General features: G+C 43.5%; 1 protein-coding gene, 5 non-coding genes and 1 pseudogene across 8 annotated transcripts; all 7 read left to right on the forward strand.

Moving 5' to 3' along the window:
- The first annotated feature begins 1,982 nt into the window (after positions 1-1,982).
- Positions 1,983-2,173, forward strand: LOC130313585 (U2 spliceosomal RNA). The gene has a single exon (XR_008861486.1). It is a non-coding gene; the product is annotated as a U2 spliceosomal RNA (small nuclear RNA).
- A 2,091-nt stretch (positions 2,174-4,264) lies between these two features.
- LOC130313586 (U2 spliceosomal RNA) lies at positions 4,265-4,455 on the forward strand. Its single transcript, XR_008861487.1, has one exon. It is a non-coding gene; the product is annotated as a U2 spliceosomal RNA (small nuclear RNA).
- Positions 4,456-6,545: 2,090 nt separating this feature from the next.
- LOC130313588 (U2 spliceosomal RNA) lies at positions 6,546-6,736 on the forward strand. Its single transcript, XR_008861489.1, has one exon. It is a non-coding gene; the product is annotated as a U2 spliceosomal RNA (small nuclear RNA).
- Positions 6,737-8,819: 2,083 nt separating this feature from the next.
- LOC130313590 (U2 spliceosomal RNA) lies at positions 8,820-9,010 on the forward strand. Its single transcript, XR_008861490.1, has one exon. It is a non-coding gene; the product is annotated as a U2 spliceosomal RNA (small nuclear RNA).
- Positions 9,011-11,094: 2,084 nt separating this feature from the next.
- On the forward strand, positions 11,095-11,285 carry LOC130313591 (U2 spliceosomal RNA). Its single transcript, XR_008861491.1, has one exon. It is a non-coding gene; the product is annotated as a U2 spliceosomal RNA (small nuclear RNA).
- Positions 11,286-13,312: 2,027 nt separating this feature from the next.
- Positions 13,313-18,159, forward strand: LOC130313529 (uncharacterized). Of its 3 annotated transcripts, XM_056552664.1 has the most exons (6): positions 13,313-14,885; positions 15,135-15,269; positions 16,352-16,400; positions 16,491-16,532; positions 17,196-17,285; positions 17,948-18,159. In XM_056552664.1, the coding sequence occupies exons 1-6, from the start codon at positions 13,593-13,595 to the stop codon at positions 18,007-18,009; spliced, it is 1,671 nt and encodes a 556-aa protein (XP_056408639.1). In that variant the 5' UTR covers positions 13,313-13,592; the 3' UTR covers positions 18,010-18,159. The 3 variants fall into 3 exon arrangements, 1 of the variants encoding a protein (XP_056408639.1); XR_008861435.1 differs by lacking the exons at positions 16,352-16,400; positions 16,491-16,532 and having other exon boundaries at positions 17,196-17,254; positions 17,948-18,009; XR_008861434.1 differs by lacking the exons at positions 16,352-16,400; positions 16,491-16,532 and having other exon boundaries at positions 17,948-17,987.
- A 348-nt stretch (positions 18,160-18,507) lies between these two features.
- Positions 18,508-18,709, forward strand: LOC130313685 (U2 spliceosomal RNA; annotated as a pseudogene).
- The last annotated feature ends 1,750 nt before the right edge of the window (positions 18,710-20,459 follow it).

A 20,459-nucleotide genomic window follows, 5' to 3' on the forward strand; every position in this document is an offset into this window, starting at 1 on the left:
CAAAAAACAAAAGGTGGTGCTGCTGCTGCTTCTGCTGCTTCTGCTTCTGCTTGTGTCTGGCCCCTGTTGGAGCGTCCAGGCACAGGACTTCTGCTGCTGCTGACTAAATGGCCTCCTTAATTGGATCATTTGAGTAGCCAGCACACCTGTGCAGGTAGGGCATGACATGATAGGCAGCTGCCTTGATAGCGGGTGGGTGCTGAATGTTCCTAATTGACAAAATAAGATTAATGCTTATGAAGAAATATAAAATCTCATCCCTTCCCCAATATCGCGCCACACCCCTACCCCTTAATTCCCTGGTTGAACTTGATGGACATATGTCTTTTTTCGACCGTACTAACTATGTAACTATGTAACATAACATGGGGGGGGGGGTCTCCTGGCTGTTCACACAGGTGTGTCATTGCTGTACATTGACCATGCATTGCTTCTGTGGTATTGCAAAGGCAAAGACAAATGCTTCCAGCCATCCATTGCACTAATGGATTGGTCATCAGCTGGCTGTCTATGTCCCGCATCAATATAGACCAAAGTACAGAGGGTTAGGCTATGCTATTGTGCACCTACCTGATGCATCAGAAGGTGCGAGGCCCTTGCTAAATTCTGTGCACAGACTTTGAGATCTATGCTTTAGACTGTATCTAAACCTGCTCCAACATGGACTGACATTCTGGCCTACTTTCAGCCGATGCGACTTGTCTGTCGCTGAACAGTCGCTTTTTATGTATTCAGCACCTATGTATAATGTTGTAAAAATGCTCTAGAAGCTAAAGTCGCAGAAATGTCACACATATTTGGCCTGCAACTTTCTGTGCGACAAATTCAGACAGGAAAAATCAGTATAAATCCTTAGAAAATTATCCCCCAGTGTCTCCATCTGCTGGCGGTATTGAATAAGCATTGCTGCACTGATGGGGTATGCATTAGACGAAAAAAAAGAAGAAAAAGAAGAATAATACGCCCAGAAAAGAGGCGAAAAGGAGAAAAACGTAAAAAAACGTGAAAAAAAAGTAAGAGGAAGAGAAGGGAAAAAAAGGTGGAAATGGGTTTAAAAGTGATTTCGGCGGAGAAATATATATATATATATATATATATATATATATATATGCGCACACACACACATAGATATAAACGTATTCTCCGTTGAGATATTGCAGCCGCTGCTGTGTCCAGGCCCAGGAGCCTTAGCACTGTGCTGTGATGTCACTCAATACCACTGACATCACTAGGTGTAAACAACATCTCTCCTTTGCTGTGTATGTGACTATGGAGCTGTTTGGTGATGTCGTCTATTACGGCCTTCATAGAAGCAACAGGAGATTGTTGCATCCATCTTGAACCCTCAGAACTACAGTGCTATGATGTCACTCACTTCCACAGGCCTTGCAGAGTGTAAACAACAACAACCCAGCTTTGTTGTGTATGTAACCATAGGGATTTGTGATGTCACCTAGAACCTTCACAGCAGCGACAGCTTTATGAGGAGCATCAGCACTGCTCTGCCTGAGCAGAACCATCACCGCCATAGGTTGTCAAATAACCCGGATTTAACCCACACAGGTAAGTCCAATGGGGTGCAGGCATGTCCTCTATGCTTACAGCTTCCCGTGGGTGTTGGTTTGATACCGTTTGGGGACAGCCAAGGAGGCATCTGCAGGCAACAAAGGTAGGTGTGTGCTTGTGTGTGTGTTTCCTATGCAGATCCTAAGCCCAGTGTCACATGCAAGTAGGAGGAGTAAGAAGGGTTCCTGGCAAATCCGGGTTATGGATTGCATTTAAAAAGGCCCCGTGGGAGTGCAATGGGCCCCTGTCTTGCTGCTTAGCAATAATGGTATGGGTTTAGGTTCTGCTGTGTGTACTGGTGGTTGACTGCCCCCCAGCCCAGAGTGTGCATGGAAAATTGTCTGGCAGCCTCCCTGACAGCAAGCAGTGATAGTGCCCATGAAGGGGACCTTGTTGGGCCCGCCCCTTTCACGGTTATCGCTTCTCGGCCTTTTGGCTAAGATCAAGTGTAGTATCTGTTCTTATCAGTTTAATATCTGATACGTCCCCTATCTGGGGACCATATATTAAATGGATTTTTGAGAACGGGGGCCGATTTCGAAGCTTGCTTCCGTCGCCCTATGCATTGACCCGATATGGCAGTATCTTCGGGTACAGTGCACCACCCCCTTACAGGGTTAAAAAGAAAGATTCCTACTTTCATTGCTACCTGCTTGCTGGCTAGCCAGCTAGCCAGCCCTGTGGGCCTTGCTGCTGCTGCAGCCAAAAAACAAAAGGTGGTGCTGCTGCTGCTTCTGCTGCTTCTGCTTCTGCTTGTGTCTGGCCCCTGTTGGAGCGTCCAGGCACAGGACTTCTGCTGCTGCTGACTAAATGGCCTCCTTAATTGGATCATTTGAGTAGCCAGCACACCTGTGCAGGTAGGGCATGACATGATAGGCAGCTGCCTTGATAGCGGGTGGGTGCTGAATGTTCCTAATTGACAAAATAAGATTAATGCTTATGAAGAAATATAAAATCTCATCCCTTCCCCAATATCGCGCCACACCCCTACCCCTTAATTCCCTGGTTGAACTTGATGGACATATGTCTTTTTTCGACCGTACTAACTATGTAACTATGTAACATAACATGGGGGGGGGGGGGGTCTCCTGGCTGTTCACACAGGTGTGTCATTGCTGTACATTGACCATGCATTGCTTCTGTGGTATTGCAAAGGCAAAGACAAATGCTTCCAGCCATCCATTGCACTAATGGATTGGTCATCAGCTGGCTGTCTATGTCCCGCATCAATATAGACCAAAGTACAGAGGGTTAGGCTATGCTATTGTGCACCTACCTGATGCATCAGAAGGTGCGAGGCCCTTGCTAAATTCTGTGCACAGACTTTAAGATCTATGCTTTAGACTGTATCTAAACCTGCTCCAACATGGACTGACATTCTGGCCTACTTTCAGCCGATGCGACTTGTCTGTCGCTGAACAGTCGCTTTTTATGTATTCAGCACCTATGTATAATGTTGTAAAAATGCTCTAGAAGCTAAAGTCGCAGAAATGTCACACATATTTGGCCTGCAACTTTCTGTGCGACAAATTCAGACAGGAAAAATCAGTATAAATCCTTAGAAAATTATCCCCCAGTGTCTCCATCTGCTGGCGGTATTGAATAAGCATTGCTGCACTGATGGGGTATGCATTAGACGAAAAAAAAGAAGAAAAAGAAGAATAATACGCCCAGAAAAGAGGCGAAAAGGAGAAAAACGTAAAAAAACGTGAAAAAAAAGTAAGAGGAAGAGAAGGGAAAAAAAGGTGGAAATGGGTTTAAAAGTGATTTCGGCGGAGAAATATATATATATATATATATATATATATATATATATATATATATATGCGCACACACACACATAGATATAAACGTATTCTCCGTTGAGATATTGCAGCCGCTGCTGTGTCCAGGCCCAGGAGCCTTAGCACTGTGCTGTGATGTCACTCAATACCACTGACATCACTAGGTGTAAACAACATCTCTCCTTTGCTGTGTATGTGACTATGGAGCTGTTTGGTGATGTCGTCTATTACGGCCTTCATAGAAGCAACAGGAGATTGTTGCATCCATCTTGAACCCTCAGAACTACAGTGCTATGATGTCACTCACTTCCACAGGCCTTGCAGAGTGTAAACAACAACAACCCAGCTTTGTTGTGTATGTAACCATAGGGATTTGTGATGTCACCTAGAACCTTCACAGCAGCGACAGCTTTATGAGGAGCATCAGCACTGCTCTGCCTGAGCAGAACCATCACCGCCATAGGTTGTCAAATAACCCGGATTTAACCCACACAGGTAAGTCCAATGGGGTGCAGGCATGTCCTCTATGCTTACAGCTTCCCGTGGGTGTTGGTTTGATACCGTTTGGGGACAGCCAAGGAGGCATCTGCAGGCAACAAAGGTAGGTGTGTGCTTGTGTGTGTGTTTCCTATGCAGATCCTAAGCCCAGTGTCACATGCAAGTAGGAGGAGTAAGAAGGGTTCCTGGCAAATCCGGGTTATGGATTGCATTTAAAAAGGCCCCGTGGGAGTGCAATGGGCCCCTGTCTTGCTGCTTAGCAATAATGGTATGGGTTTAGGTTCTGCTGTGTGTACTGGTGGTTGACTGCCCCCCAGCCCAGAGTGTGCATGGAAAATTGTCTGGCAGCCTCCCTGACAGCAAGCAGTGATAGTGCCCATGAAGGGGACCTTGTTGGGCCCGCCCCTTTCACGGTTATCGCTTCTCGGCCTTTTGGCTAAGATCAAGTGTAGTATCTGTTCTTATCAGTTTAATATCTGATACGTCCCCTATCTGGGGACCATATATTAAATGGATTTTTGAGAACGGGGGCCGATTTCGAAGCTTGCTTCCGTCGCCCTATGCATTGACCCGATATGGCAGTATCTTCGGGTACAGTGCACCACCCCCTTACAGGGTTAAAAAGAAAGATTCCTACTTTCATTGCTACCTGCTTGCTGGCTAGCCAGCTAGCCAGCCCTGTGGGCCTTGCTGCTGCTGCAGCCAAAAAACAAAAGGTGGTGCTGCTGCTGCTTCTGCTGCTTCTGCTTCTGCTTGTGTCTGGCCCCTGTTGGAGCGTCCAGGCACAGGACTTCTGCTGCTGCTGACTAAATGGCCTCCTTAATTGGATCATTTGAGTAGCCAGCACACCTGTGCAGGTAGGGCATGACATGATAGGCAGCTGCCTTGATAGCGGGTGGGTGCTGAATGTTCCTAATTGACAAAATAAGATTAATGCTTATGAAGAAATATAAAATCTCATCCCTTCCCCAATATCGCGCCACACCCCTACCCCTTAATTCCCTGGTTGAACTTGATGGACATATGTCTTTTTTCGACCGTACTAACTATGTAACTATGTAACATAACATGGGGGGGGGGGGGTCTCCTGGCTGTTCACACAGGTGTGTCATTGCTGTACATTGACCATGCATTGCTTCTGTGGTATTGCAAAGGCAAAGACAAATGCTTCCAGCCATCCATTGCACTAATGGATTGGTCATCAGCTGGCTGTCTATGTCCCGCATCAATATAGACCAAAGTACAGAGGGTTAGGCTATGCTATTGTGCACCTACCTGATGCATCAGAAGGTGCGAGGCCCTTGCTAAATTCTGTGCACAGACTTTGAGATCTATGCTTTAGACTGTATCTAAACCTGCTCCAACATGGACTGACATTCTGGCCTACTTTCAGCCGATGCGACTTGTCTGTCGCTGAACAGTCGCTTTTTATGTATTCAGCACCTATGTATAATGTTGTAAAAATGCTCTAGAAGCTAAAGTCGCAGAAATGTCACACATATTTGGCCTGCAACTTTCTGTGCGACAAATTCAGACAGGAAAAATCAGTATAAATCCTTAGAAAATTATCCCCCAGTGTCTCCATCTGCTGGCGGTATTGAATAAGCATTGCTGCACTGATGGGGTATGCATTAGACGAAAAAAAAGAAGAAAAAGAAGAATAATACGCCCAGAAAAGAGGCGAAAAGGAGAAAAACGTAAAAAAACGTGAAAAAAAAGTAAGAGGAAGAGAAGGGAAAAAAAGGTGGAAATGGGTTTAAAAGTGATTTCGGCGGAGAAATATATATATATATATATATATATATATATATATATATATATATATGCGCACACACACACATAGATATAAACGTATTCTCCGTTGAGATATTGCAGCCGCTGCTGTGTCCAGGCCCAGGAGCCTTAGCACTGTGCTGTGATGTCACTCAATACCACTGACATCACTAGGTGTAAACAACATCTCTCCTTTGCTGTGTATGTGACTATGGAGCTGTTTGGTGATGTCGTCTATTATGGCCTTCATAGAAGCAACAGGAGATTGTTGCATCCATCTAGAACCCTCAGAACTACAGTGCTATGATGTCACTGACTTCCACAGGCCTTGCAGAGTGTAAACAACAACAACCCAGCTTTGTTGTGTATGTAACCATAGGGATTTGTGATGTCACCTAGAACCTTCACAGCAGCGACAGCTTTATGAGGAGCATCAGCACTGCTCTGCCTGAGCAGAACCATCACCGCCATAGGTTGTCAAATAACCCGGATTTAACCCACACAGGTAAGTCCAATGGGGTGCAGGCATGTCCTCTATGCTTACAGCTTCCCGTGGGTGTTGGTTTGATACCGTTTGGGGACAGCCAAGGAGGCATCTGCAGGCAACAAAGGTAGGTGTGTGCTTGTGTGTGTGTTTCCTATGCAGATCCTAAGCCCAGTGTCACATGCAAGTAGGAGGAGTAAGAAGGGTTCCTGGCAAATCCGGGTTATGGATTGCATTTAAAAAGGCCCCGTGGGAGTGCAATGGGCCCCTGTCTTGCTGCTTAGCAATAATGGTATGGGTTTAGGTTCTGCTGTGTGTACTGGTGGTTGACTGCCCCCCAGCCCAGAGTGTGCATGGAAAATTGTCTGGCAGCCTCCCTGACAGCAAGCAGTGATAGTGCCCATGAAGGGGACCTTGTTGGGCCCGCCCCTTTCACGGTTATCGCTTCTCGGCCTTTTGGCTAAGATCAAGTGTAGTATCTGTTCTTATCAGTTTAATATCTGATACGTCCCCTATCTGGGGACCATATATTAAATGGATTTTTGAGAACGGGGGCCGATTTCGAAGCTTGCTTCCGTCGCCCTATGCATTGACCCGATATGGCAGTATCTTCGGGTACAGTGCACCACCCCCTTACAGGGTTAAAAAGAAAGATTCCTACTTTCATTGCTACCTGCTTGCTGGCTAGCCAGCTAGCCAGCCCTGTGGGCCTTGCTGCTGCTGCAGCCAAAAAACAAAAGGTGGTGCTGCTGCTGCTTCTGCTGCTTCTGCTTCTGCTTGTGTCTGGCCCCTGTTGGAGCGTCCAGGCACAGGACTTCTGCTGCTGCTGACTAAATGGCCTCCTTAATTGGATCATTTGAGTAGCCAGCACACCTGTGCAGGTAGGGCATGACATGATAGGCAGCTGCCTTGATAGCGGGTGGGTGCTGAATGTTCCTAATTGACAAAATAAGATTAATGCTTATGAAGAAATATAAAATCTCATCCCTTCCCCAATATCGCGCCACACCCCTACCCCTTAATTCCCTGGTTGAACTTGATGGACATATGTCTTTTTTCGACCGTACTAACTATGTAACTATGTAACATAACATGGGGGGGGGGGGTCTCCTGGCTGTTCACACAGGTGTGTCATTGCTGTACATTGACCATGCATTGCTTCTGTGGTATTGCAAAGGCAAAGACAAATGCTTCCAGCCATCCATTGCACTAATGGATTGGTCATCAGCTGGCTGTCTATGTCCCGCATCAATATAGACCAAAGTACAGAGGGTTAGGCTATGCTATTGTGCACCTACCTGATGCATCAGAAGGTGCGAGGCCCTTGCTAAATTCTGTGCACAGACTTTGAGATCTATGCTTTAGACTGTATCTAAACCTGCTCCAACATGGACTGACATTCTGGCCTACTTTCAGCCGATGCGACTTGTCTGTCGCTGAACAGTCGCTTTTTATGTATTCAGCACCTATGTATAATGTTGTAAAAATGCTCTAGAAGCTAAAGTCGCAGAAATGTCACACATATTTGGCCTGCAACTTTCTGTGCGACAAATTCAGACAGGAAAAATCAGTATAAATCCTTAGAAAATTATCCCCCAGTGTCTCCATCTGCTGGCGGTATTGAATAAGCATTGCTGCACTGATGGGGTATGCATTAGACGAAAAAAAAGAAGAAAAAGAAGAATAATACGCCCAGAAAAGAGGCGAAAAGGAGAAAAACGTAAAAAAACGTGAAAAAAAAGTAAGAGGAAGAGAAGGGAAAAAAAGGTGGAAATGGGTTTAAAAGTGATTTCGGCGGAGAAATATATATATATATATATATATATATATATATATATATATGCGCACACACACACATAGATATAAACGTATTCTCCGTTGAGATATTGCAGCCGCTGCTGTGTCCAGGCCCAGGAGCCTTAGCACTGTGCTGTGATGTCACTCAATACCACTGACATCACTAGGTGTAAACAACATCTCTCCTTTGCTGTGTATGTGACTATGGAGCTGTTTGGTGATGTCGTCTATTACGGCCTTCATAGAAGCAACAGGAGATTGTTGCATCCATCTTGAACCCTCAGAACTACAGTGCTATGATGTCACTCACTTCCACAGGCCTTGCAGGGTGTAAACAACAACAACCCAGCTTTGTTGTGTATGTAACCATAGGGATTTGTGATGTCACCTAGAACCTTCACAGCAGCGACAGCTTTATGAGGAGCATCAGCACTGCTCTGCCTGAGCAGAACCATCACCGCCATAGGTTGTCAAATAACCCGGATTTAACCCACACAGGTAAGTCCAATGGGGTGCAGGCATGTCCTCTATGCTTACAGCTTCCCGTGGGTGTTGGTTTGATACCGTTTGGGGACAGCCAAGGAGGCATCTGCAGGCAACAAAGGTAGGTGTGTGCTTGTGTGTGTGTTTCCTATGCAGATCCTAAGCCCAGTGTCACATGCAAGTAGGAGGAGTAAGAAGGGTTCCTGGCAAATCCGGGTTATGGATTGCATTTAAAAAGGCCCCGTGGGAGTGCAATGGGCCCCTGTCTTGCTGCTTAGCAATAATGGTATGGGTTTAGGTTCTGCTGTGTGTACTGGTGGTTGACTGCCCCCCAGCCCAGAGTGTGCATGGAAAATTGTCTGGCAGCCTCCCTGACAGCAAGCAGTGATAGTGCCCATGAAGGGGACCTTGTTGGGCCCGCCCCTTTCACGGTTATCGCTTCTCGGCCTTTTGGCTAAGATCAAGTGTAGTATCTGTTCTTATCAGTTTAATATCTGATACGTCCCCTATCTGGGGACCATATATTAAATGGATTTTTGAGAACGGGGGCCGATTTCGAAGCTTGCTTCCGTCGCCCTATGCATTGACCCGATATGGCAGTATCTTCGGGTACAGTGCACCACCCCCTTACAGGGTTAAAAAGAAAGATTCCTACTTTCATTGCTACCTGCTTGCTGGCTAGCCAGCTAGCCAGCCCTGTGGGCCTTGCTGCTGCTGCAGCCAAAAAACAAAAGGTGCTGCTGCTGCTGCTTCTGCTGCTTCTGCTTCTGCTTGTGTCTGGCCCCTGTTGGAGCGTCCAGGCACAGGACTTCTGCTGCTGCTGACTAAATGGCCTCCTTAATTGGATCATTTGAGTAGCCAGCACACCTGTGCAGGTAGGGCATGACATGATAGGCAGCTGCCTTGATAGCGGGTGGGTGCTGAATGTTCCTAATTGACAAAATAAGATTAATGCTTATGAAGAAATATAAAATCTCATCCCTTCCCCAATATCGCGCCACACCCCTACCCCTTAATTCCCTGGTTGAACTTGATGGACATATGTCTTTTTTCGACCGTACTAACTATGTAACTATGTAACATAACATGGGGGGGGGGGTCTCCTGGCTGTTCACACAGGTGTGTCATTGCTGTACATTGACCATGCATTGCTTCTGTGGTATTGCAAAGGCAAAGACAAATGCTTCCAGCCATCCATTGCACTAATGGATTGGTCATCAGCTGGCTGTCTATGTCCCGCATCAATATAGACCAAAGTACAGAGGGTTAGGCTATGCTATTGTGCACCTACCTGATGCATCAGAAGGTGCGAGGCCCTTGCTAAATTCTGTGCACAGACTTTGAGATCTATGCTTTAGACTGTATCTAAACCTGCTCCAACATGGACTGACATTCTGGCCTACTTTCAGCCGATGCGACTTGTCTGTCGCTGAACAGTCGCTTTTTATGTATTCAGCACCTATGTATAATGTTGTAAAAATGCTCTAGAAGCTAAAGTCGCAGAAATGTCACACATATTTGGCCTGCAACTTTCTGTGCGACAAATTCAGACAGGAAAAATCAGTATAAATCCTTAGAAAATTATCCCCCAGTGTCTCCATCTGCTGGCGGTATTGAATAAGCATTGCTGCACTGATGGGGTATGCATTAGACGAAAAAAAAGAAGAAAAAGAAGAATAATACGCCCAGAAAAGAGGCGAAAAGGAGAAAAACGTAAAAAAACGTGAAAAAAAAGTAAGAGGAAGAGAAGGGAAAAAAAGGTGGAAATGGGTTTAAAAGTGATTTCGGCGGAGAAATATATATATATATATATATATATATATATATATATATATATGCGCACACACACACATAGATATAAACGTATTCTCCGTTGAGATATTGCAGCCGCTGCTGTGTCCAGGCCCAGGAGCCTTAGCACTGTGCTGTGATGTCACTCAATACCACTGACATCACTAGGTGTAAACAACATCTCTCCTTTGCTGTGTATGTGACTATGGAGCTGTTTGGTGATGTCGTCTATTACGGCCTTCATAGAAGCAACAGGAGATTGTTGCATCCATCTTGAACCCTCAGAACTACAGTGCTATGATGTCACTCACTTCCACAGGCCTTGCAGAGTGTAAACAACAACAACCCAGCTTTGTTGTGTATGTAACCATAGGGATTTGTGATGTCACCTAGAACCTTCACAGCAGCGACAGCTTTATGAGGAGCATCAGCACTGCTCTGCCTGAGCAGAACCATCACCGCCATAGGTTGTCAAATAACCCGGATTTAACCCACACAGGTAAGTCCAATGGGGTGCAGGCATGTCCTCTATGCTTACAGCTTCCCGTGGGTGTTGGTTTGATACCGTTTGGGGACAGCCAAGGAGGCATCTGCAGGCAACAAAGGTAGGTGTGTGCTTGTGTGTGTGTTTCCTATGCAGATCCTAAGCCCAGTGTCACATGCAAGTAGGAGGAGTAAGAAGGGTTCCTGGCAAATCCGGGTTATGGATTGCATTTAAAAAGGCCCCGTGGGAGTGCAATGGGCCCCTGTCTTGCTGCTTAGCAATAATGGTATGGGTTTAGGTTCTGCTGTGTGTACTGGTGGTTGACTGCCCCCCAGCCCAGAGTGTGCATGGAAAATTGTCTGGCAGCCTCCCTGACAGCAAGCAGTGATAGTGCCCATGAAGGGGACCTTGTTGGGCCCGCCCCTTTCACGGTTATCGCTTCTCGGCCTTTTGGCTAAGATCAAGTGTAGTATCTGTTCTTATCAGTTTAATATCTGATACGTCCCCTATCTGGGGACCATATATTAAATGGATTTTTGAGAACGGGGGCCGATTTCGAAGCTTGCTTCCGTCGCCCTATGCATTGACCCGATATGGCAGTATCTTCGGGTACAGTGCACCACCCCCTTACAGGGTTAAAAAGAAAGATTCCTACTTTCATTGCTACCTGCTTGCTGGCTAGCCAGCTAGCCAGCCCTGTGGGCCTTGCTGCTGCTGCAGCCAAAAAACAAAAGGTGGTGCTGCTGCTGCTTCTGCTGCTTCTGCTTCTGCTTGTGTCTGGCCCCTGTTGGAGCGTCCAGGCACAGGACTTCTGCTGCTGCTGACTAAATGGCCTCCTTAATTGGATCATTTGAGTAGCCAGCACACCTGTGCAGGTAGGGCATGACATGATAGGCAGCTGCCTTGATAGCGGGTGGGTGCTGAATGTTCCTAATTGACAAAATAAGATTAATGCTTATGAAGAAATATAAAATCTCATCCCTTCCCCAATATCGCGCCACACCCCTACCCCTTAATTCCCTGGTTGAACTTGATGGACATATGTCTTTTTTCGACCGTACTAACTATGTAACTATGTAACATAACATGGGGGGGGGGGTCTCCTGGCTGTTCACACAGGTGTGTCATTGCTGTACATTGACCATGCATTGCTTCTGTGGTATTGCAAAGGCAAAGACAAATGCTTCCAGCCATCCATTGCACTAATGGATTGGTCATCAGCTGGCTGTCTATGTCCCGCATCAATATAGACCAAAGTACAGAGGGTTAGGCTATGCTATTGTGCACCTACCTGATGCATCAGAAGGTGCGAGGCCCTTGCTAAATTCTGTGCACAGACTTTGAGATCTATGCTTTAGACTGTATCTAAACCTGCTCCAACATGGACTGACATTCTGGCCTACTTTCAGCCGATGCGACTTGTCTGTCGCTGAACAGTCGCTTTTTATGTATTCAGCACCTATGTATAATGTTGTAAAAATGCTCTAGAAGCTAAAGTCGCAGAAATGTCACACATATTTGGCCTGCAACTTTCTGTGCGACAAATTCAGACAGGAAAAATCAGTATAAATCCTTAGAAAATTATCCCCCAGTGTCTCCATCTGCTGGCGGTATTGAATAAGCATTGCTGCACTGATGGGGTATGCATTAGACGAAAAAAAAGAAGAAAAAGAAGAATAATACGCCCAGAAAAGAGGCGAAAAGGAGAAAAACGTAAAAAAACGTGAAAAAAAAGTAAGAGGAAGAGAAGGGAAAAAAAGGTGGAAATGGGTTTAAAAGTGATTTCGGCGGAGAAATATATATATATATATATATATATATATATATATATATATATGCGCACACACACACATAGATATAAACGTATTCTCCGTTGAGATATTGCAGCCGCTGCTGTGTCCAGGCCCAGGAGCCTTAGCACTGTGCTGTGATGTCACTCAATACCACTGACATCACTAGGTGTAAACAACATCTCTCCTTTGCTGTGTATGTGACTATGGAGCTGTTTGGTGATGTCGTCTATTACGGCCTTCATAGAAGCAACAGGAGATTGTTGCATCCATCTTGAACCCTCAGAACTACAGTGCTATGATGTCACTCACTTCCACAGGCCTTGCAGAGTGTAAACAACAACAACCCAGCTTTGTTGTGTATGTAACCATAGGGATTTGTGATGTCACCTAGAACCTTCACAGCAGCGACAGCTTTATGAGGAGCATCAGCACTGCTCTGCCTGAGCAGAACCATCACCGCCATAGGTTGTCAAATAACCCGGATTTAACCCACACAGGTAAGTCCAATGGGGTGCAGGCATGTCCTCTATGCTTACAGCTTCCCGTGGGTGTTGGTTTGATACCGTTTGGGGACAGCCAAGGAGGCATCTGCAGGCAACAAAGGTAGGTGTGTGCTTGTGTGTGTGTTTCCTATGCAGATCCTAAGCCCAGTGTCACATGCAAGTAGGAGGAGTAAGAAGGGTTCCTGGCAAATCCGGGTTATGGATTGCATTTAAAAAGGCCCCGTGGGAGTGCAATGGGCCCCTGTCTTGCTGCTTAGCAATAATGGTATGGGTTTAGGTTCTGCTGTGTGTACTGGTGGTTGACTGCCCCCCAGCCCAGAGTGTGCATGGAAAATTGTCTGGCAGCCTCCCTGACAGCAAGCAGTGATAGTGCCCATGAAGGGGACCTTGTTGGGCCCGCCCCTTTCACGGTTATCGCTTCTCGGCCTTTTGGCTAAGGTATAGGGATATACCTTGGCTGATCCGGTTCCTGCTTTTGTGGGTGCTCTGAGACCCCCCTCCTCGGCCCTGGGACATCGCCCTTCGTTGGGCTTAAGTCCCTTGCTGCTATTGGGGAGGGGGCCCACCTCAGTGTAGAGTTGCGATCCCCCTTTGCCTTAGGGACCTAGTGTCTCTTTGGTGCGCTTGATTGTGAGCATGGCGTCAGCCAGTGACGGAGATCCAGGCATGGTACCATCTTATGCCAAGCTCAAGAACTCAGTACGTATATCGTACTTGGAGGACCAGAGAAAGAACCGGGACCTGAAGTACATCGTGGAGCAAGTTCTGCTGGGCGTCTTTGGATTAAGGAAGCATGAGATATTATCCATCCAAGATTATCCGAAAAGAGGAGTATACGATGTTACTTTTACGGAAGGAGGTATTTACAAGGACTTTGTTATACAGATGAAGAAGGTAAGCGGAGATGCCCGCTTGAGTGGAATAAGAATTGTTGAGCACTTTCCCGATGAACTTATGCTTTTAGTTATAAAAATGTACTCTCCATACGTTAAAGAAGATGAAATTGTTGTGTTTTTAAGGAATTTTTGTAAAAAAATTATAAATAGAGGGAAAGTGATGAATGAGTGTGGAATATGGTCCTCTAAGTGGAAGTTTCTGGTTGAGTTCAAAGAAGATCTATTACTCCCAGGACGAAAGGTTATGCCTCCAGCTCGGTTCAAGTTAGGAAATGTAAATGGTGACGTGTTTTTCCCAGGAATGCCCAATTTCTGCAGAGCTTGTAGAAGATATGGACATGATAAAAACGTATGTGAGAGTACATGTACAAATTGTGGCAGCACTGAGCACTCCTCCAGAGAATGCACAAAAGAAAAGAAATGCAGTTTATGTTACAGAGTTGACCATTTGTATGCTTCTTGTCCTCACAGAAACAAAGAGAAACAACAGAGAAGCCAGCCAGACCCCCGTCATATGAACAGAGAAGACAGCAAACCAGAAGAAAACCCAACTGATCAACATGGTGAGTCTGCTACCTCTGATGAAGATGGATATGAGAAACCCTCCAGCATGAAGGTAAGAAGAAAGGAGAAGAAAGCATGGCAGACAGGAGCTCCTCTCTCGCAGCAGAGGGGTAGTAACCTGGATGAAGCTGTCAGCAAGCCTCAGAGTGCCCCCCTGAGGAAGCCAGAAAATGTTGGGGCTAAGAGAAGAAAGACCGGAACAGGAAGAGAAGAGGCGTTTGTGGAAGAAGAGGGGGGGGTAGGGATGCCATCAGGTGTTCCAGCCCCCTCCCCAAGTGAAACAGGCAACTCGTCCATGGTTCCCGACACGGTGGAAGTCGTTGTGCCCGACCAGCTGCCCGGGGTGGCTCCGACAGGTCATCCCGGGGAGGAGATGGACACTGGGCAAGGTGACGGAGACGGGACAACCCCTGTTCCGGCGAAGAGGAATCCTCTCCTTAGTCCCCTACCGGAGGATCTTCAGGAGGAGGTAATGGAGGAGTCAGACGGTAGCAGCTCACCGGAATCTCTGGTGACAGTGAGATCAGAAGGGGAAAATGATAGTTTTGGGGGTCTGGCTGATGAGGATGAGATAGAATGTGCACAAAGATATTGAAAGTGGTCTCTCTGTAACCTTTAATGATGGCGCTCCATGGACTCTCCCTCAATGTGAGGGGCCTTAAGACACACGCAAGAAGAACTGCTATTTTTAATTTTTTATCCTTTTTGTCTGCATCAGTTTTCTTCTTACAGGAATGTGGCATCCCTCACCAAGCATCATACAAGAAATATGAAGAAGACTGGAAGCATGGCCCCTCAGTGTGGTCAGGGTCCAACGCATCTAAATCTGGAGGAGTTGCTATACTTTTTAAGGGTAATGTTAATATAATTTTTAAGCAAGAGATTTTACCAGGAAGGATTTTATTAGTTAAAGCTTTTATAAATGGTTTTACATGGCAGTTTTTAAACTTTTATGGTTCACCTGATAAAAAAGAAAGAGAAGAGATGTTAGAGATTTTACCTCTTTTTATTAATGATTCTTATCCTTTGATTTTAGCTGGGGATTTTAATTGTGTTTTAAGAGGTGAGAAAAGATATTCTCGAGCTACTAGTAGAAATTATGATAAGACATCTAACATTTTAAAAAATATTACTTTAGATTTTAGGCTTATAGATGTTTTTAAAAAATGTAATCCAAATTTACCTGATACTGAAGGCATTACATGGAGTAATGTGAATTGTAGCTCGAGGATTGATTTTATCTTCTCTTCTCAAAATGTTTTACCTGCCAAATGTGAGCTTTTAACTAATATATTTTCTGATCATAAATGTCTTCTATTTGTTTTAAATCCTGTTCCTGGTTTTAAGAGGGGTATTGGTTCATGGAAATTGAACATATCTCTTTTAGAAGATAAAATAATCTTAACAGAATACGCCAATTTTTATAATAAATGTAAAAATAATAGAGACCCAAATATAGATATAAAAGTATGGTGGGAAAATATGAAGAAAAAAACTAAAGATTTTTTTATAAAACAAGGTATCCAAAAAGCTAAAGATAAAAGACATTGTTATGATATTTTAAATACACATCTTCAAACTCTTTTTAAATTGCACAATATAGGGATAGATGTAAAAGATGATATTGTTAACATTAAAAAAGAAATAAAAACATTTTTAAATGAAAAAGGTAAAGAGATCATTTTTAAAGCTAAAATCAAACATATTGAAAATAACGAAAAATGTACAAGATATTTTTTTAAAAAATCTAATCAAAAAAGAGTCCATATCGAAAAACTAGAAGGAGAAGTGGAGATGAATAAAATTTTATTTAAAGTACAATGTTATTATAGGGAACTTTTTAATGAGAAAAAAATAGATGCTAATTTCATGAACGATGCCTTAAACAAAATAGAACGTGTTTTAGAGAATAATTCTCAATCCTTTCTTTTACAGTCTATCCCAGAGAAGGAAATATTGGATACCATAAACAGTTTTAATTTGGGTAAAGTACCAGGGTCTGATGGCCTGCCAATCGAATTTTATAAGGTTTTTTATGAGGTTTTAAAAGATGATCTTTTATCTCTTTTTACAGATGTTTTTAATACCAAGATTTTACCACAGTCATGGAAAATGGGTGAGGTTTCTCTGCTCTTTAAAAAAGGTGATAAAGAGGATATTAGGAATTGGAGACCAATAACCCTTTTAAACGCTGATTATAAAATAATGGCTAAAATATGTGCAAACAGACTAAAAAATGTTATAGATAAATTAATACATAATAATCAAGTGTGTGGTATACCGGGTAGAAACATGTGGGAAAATTTAAACCTCATAAAAGATATAATAGAAGATGCTAAAATAAGGAAAAGTAATTTAGCAATTTTAACAATAGACTTTGAAAAAGCATTTGACAGAGTCTCGCACTGTTTTTTATTTAATGTTTTAAATAAAATGGGCATACCAGAAGGTTTTTTAACGTCACTCAAAGCCTTTTATAATGACTGTTTTAGCAAAATTTTAATTAATGGTTTTAAGACTGAAATGGTTCCTTTAAAATCTGGTGTGAAGCAGGGTTGCCCCCTATCACCCCTTTTATTTATTTGTGCACTAGAGCCACTTTTATGTGTCATAAGAGGTGATAAACAGATCCGTGGGATAAGGCTCCCCGGAGGAAATGGTCTTGAAGCTAAAGTAGTCAGTTATATGGATGATGTAGCAGTGACATGTCAAGATAGCCTGGCACTTAAAAAAACTTTAACACAAATTAACTATTTCTGTTGTGCTTCTGGTTTTAAAGTGAATTTTAACAAGTGCGAGATTTTAAAAGTCGGCAAGCTGGATACAAGAGACATAAAGGTACCGGTAGTAGAAAAAGTAAAAATTTTAGGTGTGTATTTTAATGAATTAAATAATGGAAACGAAAGCTGGGAGCTAACAATGCAAAAGGTGAACCAAAAATTATGTGTATGGAGACTAAGAGACCTTACAATGGAAGGAAAAGTGCTGATTTTAAAGATGGTGATTTTACCTTTGCTTTTATATTTAAGTTTAGTGTTCCCACCTAACACACATATAATACGTAAAGTCTCAAAAGTCTGTTACACCTTTTTTTGGAATTCCAAATATGAGAAGTTAAAAAGAGAAATTGTATCTAAACCTAAAGAGAAAGGGGGGAAAAGTTTTACTGATTTTACTGCGTTCCTTTATACAAAATTCTTTTCATTGTGTCTTAAGAATGTTTTTAAAGACAACTATTGGTCGTTCTTTTTGCGCTATAATGTTGGTAATCTCATGAGACACCATGGTTGGTTTGAAACAGATCTTAAACACCCTTATGCTTTTAACCTCCCTATTACTTATTGTATTTTAGAAAAGATTGTTTCTCTTTTTAAACTGTTTGATTTTAGTAAAGATATTCTAATCGATGGGAAAAAACTTACGAGAGTCATTTTAAACAATATTAACATGTGCCAAGTTGGAAATTTTAATGATGATAAATGTAAAGAAATCTGGAGAATTGTGAACTCATTTTATCTTTTTAACTCACAGAAGGACTTATCCTGGAGCTGCATCCACAGTTGCCTTCCGTGCCGGGCTTTCCAACACCGTAGAGGATTTGCAAGCACAGCAAAGTGTCCAAGAGAGGGATGCCACGAAGAGGAGACTGTTTTACATCTTTTATGGACATGTGATTTTTCTAGAAGGATATGGACTAAAATGCTGCCACTTTTAAACAAAATTGCTGCTATAAAAGACTTGGACTATAATATGGTTTTATATGGGTGTTTGGATTGTCCCGGCGAACAAGAGAAACGGAAGGCATGGCAAATAATAAACTGTGTGAAGGCAGCTCTGTGGAAAAATAGGAATATTTTATTATTTAAAAAGGACATTTTATCTTTCGATGATGTTATTGGAATGATATTAAGTGAAATGTACATCTATCTTTTAATCGATAAACAAAGTGATGAGTTTGCATTCTTAAAATGGCATTTTACCGACTGGCATATGTGAAATTGTAAAATTGTAAGTTTTTTATGTTCCCCTGGTTTTAATGCTATGTAACTATGTAACTATGTTAAAACTTGAAACTTAAATAAAATAGGTGTGTACCTGTGAAGGTGCAGCCAAGTTAAAAAAAAAAAAAAAAAAAAAAAATCTGTTCTTATCAGTTTAATATCTGATACGTCCCCTATCTGGGGACCATATATTAAATGGATTTTTGAGAACGGGGGCCGATTTCGAAGCTTGCTTCCGTCGCCCTATGCATTGACCCGATATGGCAGTATCTTCGGGTACAGTGCACCACCCCCTTACAGGGTTAAAAAGAAAGATTCCTACTTTCATTGCTACCTGCTTGCTGGCTAGCCAGCTAGCCAGCCCTGTGGGCCTTGCTGCTGCTGCAGCCAAAAAACAAAAGGTGGTGCTGCTGCTGCTTCTGCTGCTTCTGCTTCTGCTTGTGTCTGGCCCCTGTTGGAGCGTCCAGGCACAGGACTTCTGCTGCTGCTGACTAAATGGCCTCCTTAATTGGATCATTTGAGTAGCCAGCACACCTGTGCAGGTAGGGCATGACATGATAGGCAGCTGCCTTGATAGCGGGTGGGTGCTGAATGTTCCTAATTGACAAAATAAGATTAATGCTTATGAAGAAATATAAAATCTCATCCCTTCCCCAATATCGCGCCACACCCCTACCCCTTAATTCCCTGGTTGAACTTGATGGACATATGTCTTTTTTCGACCGTACTAACTATGTAACTATGTAACATAACATGGGGGGGGGGGTCTCCTGGCTGTTCACACAGGTGTGTCATTGCTGTACATTGACCATGCATTGCTTCTGTGGTATTGCAAAGGCAAAGACAAATGCTTCCAGCCATCCATTGCACTAATGGATTGGTCATCAGCTGGCTGTCTATGTCCCGCATCAATATAGACCAAAGTACAGAGGGTTAGGCTATGCTATTGTGCACCTACCTGATGCATCAGAAGGTGCGAGGCCCTTGCTAAATTCTGTGCACAGACTTTGAGATCTATGCTTTAGACTGTATCTAAACCTGCTCCAACATGGACTGACATTCTGGCCTACTTTCAGCCGATGCGACTTGTCTGTCGCTGAACAGTCGCTTTTTATGTATTCAGCACCTATGTATAATGTTGTAAAAATGCTCTAGAAGCTAAAGTCGCAGAAATGTCACACATATTTGGCCTGCAACTTTCTGTGCGACAAATTCAGACAGGAAAAATCAGTATAAATCCTTAGAAAATTATCCCCCAGTGTCTCCATCTGCTGGCGGTATTGAATAAGCATTGCTGCACTGATGGGGTATGCATTAGACGAAAAAAAAGAAGAAAAAGAAGAATAATACGCCCAGAAAAGAGGCGAAAAGGAGAAAAACGTAAAAAAACGTGAAAAAAAAGTAAGAGGAAGAGAAGGGAAAAAAAGGTGGAAATGGGTTTAAAAGTGATTTCGGCGGAGAAATATATATATATATATATATATATATATATATATATATATATATATATATATATATGCGCACACACACACATAGATATAAACGTATTCTCCGTTGAGATATTGCAGCCGCTGCTGTGTCCAGGCCCAGGAGCCTTAGCACTGTGCTGTGATGTCACTCAATACCACTGACATCACTAGGTGTAAACAACATCTCTCCTTTGCTGTGTATGTGACTATGGAGCTGTTTGGTGATGTCGTCTATTACGGCCTTCATAGAAGCAACAGGAGATTGTTGCATCCATCTTGAACCCTCAGAACTACAGTGCTATGATGTCACTCACTTCCACAGGCCTTGCAGAGTGTAAACAACAACAACCCAGCTTTGTTGTGTATGTAACCATAGGGATTTGTGATGTCACCTAGAACCTTCACAGCAGCGACAGCTTTATGAGGAGCATCAGCACTGCTCTGCCTGAGCAGAACCATCACCGCCATAGGTTGTCAAATAACCCGGATTTAACCCACACAGGTAAGTCCAATGGGGTGCAGGCATGTCCTCTATGCTTACAGCTTCCCGTGGGTGTTGGTTTGATACCGTTT

This window comes from Hyla sarda, unplaced genomic scaffold, assembly GCF_029499605.1.
Source record: "Hyla sarda isolate aHylSar1 unplaced genomic scaffold, aHylSar1.hap1 scaffold_178, whole genome shotgun sequence".
Lineage (NCBI taxonomy): Eukaryota > Metazoa > Chordata > Amphibia > Anura > Hylidae > Hyla > Hyla sarda.

Excerpts from the sequence above, each read along its gene's own strand:
- LOC130313529 (XM_056552664.1), top strand. The coding sequence starts at position 13,593 with ATGGCGTCAGCCAGTGACGGAGATCCAGGCATGGTACCATCTTATGCC. Across the intron at positions 16,533-17,195 it reads ACCACAGTCATGGAAAATGG|TGAATTTTAACAAGTGCGAG; the intron begins GTGAGGTTTCTC and ends CTGGTTTTAAAG. Across the intron at positions 17,286-17,947 it reads AGAAAAAGTAAAAATTTTAG|AAGGACTTATCCTGGAGCTG; the intron begins GTGTGTATTTTA and ends TTTAACTCACAG.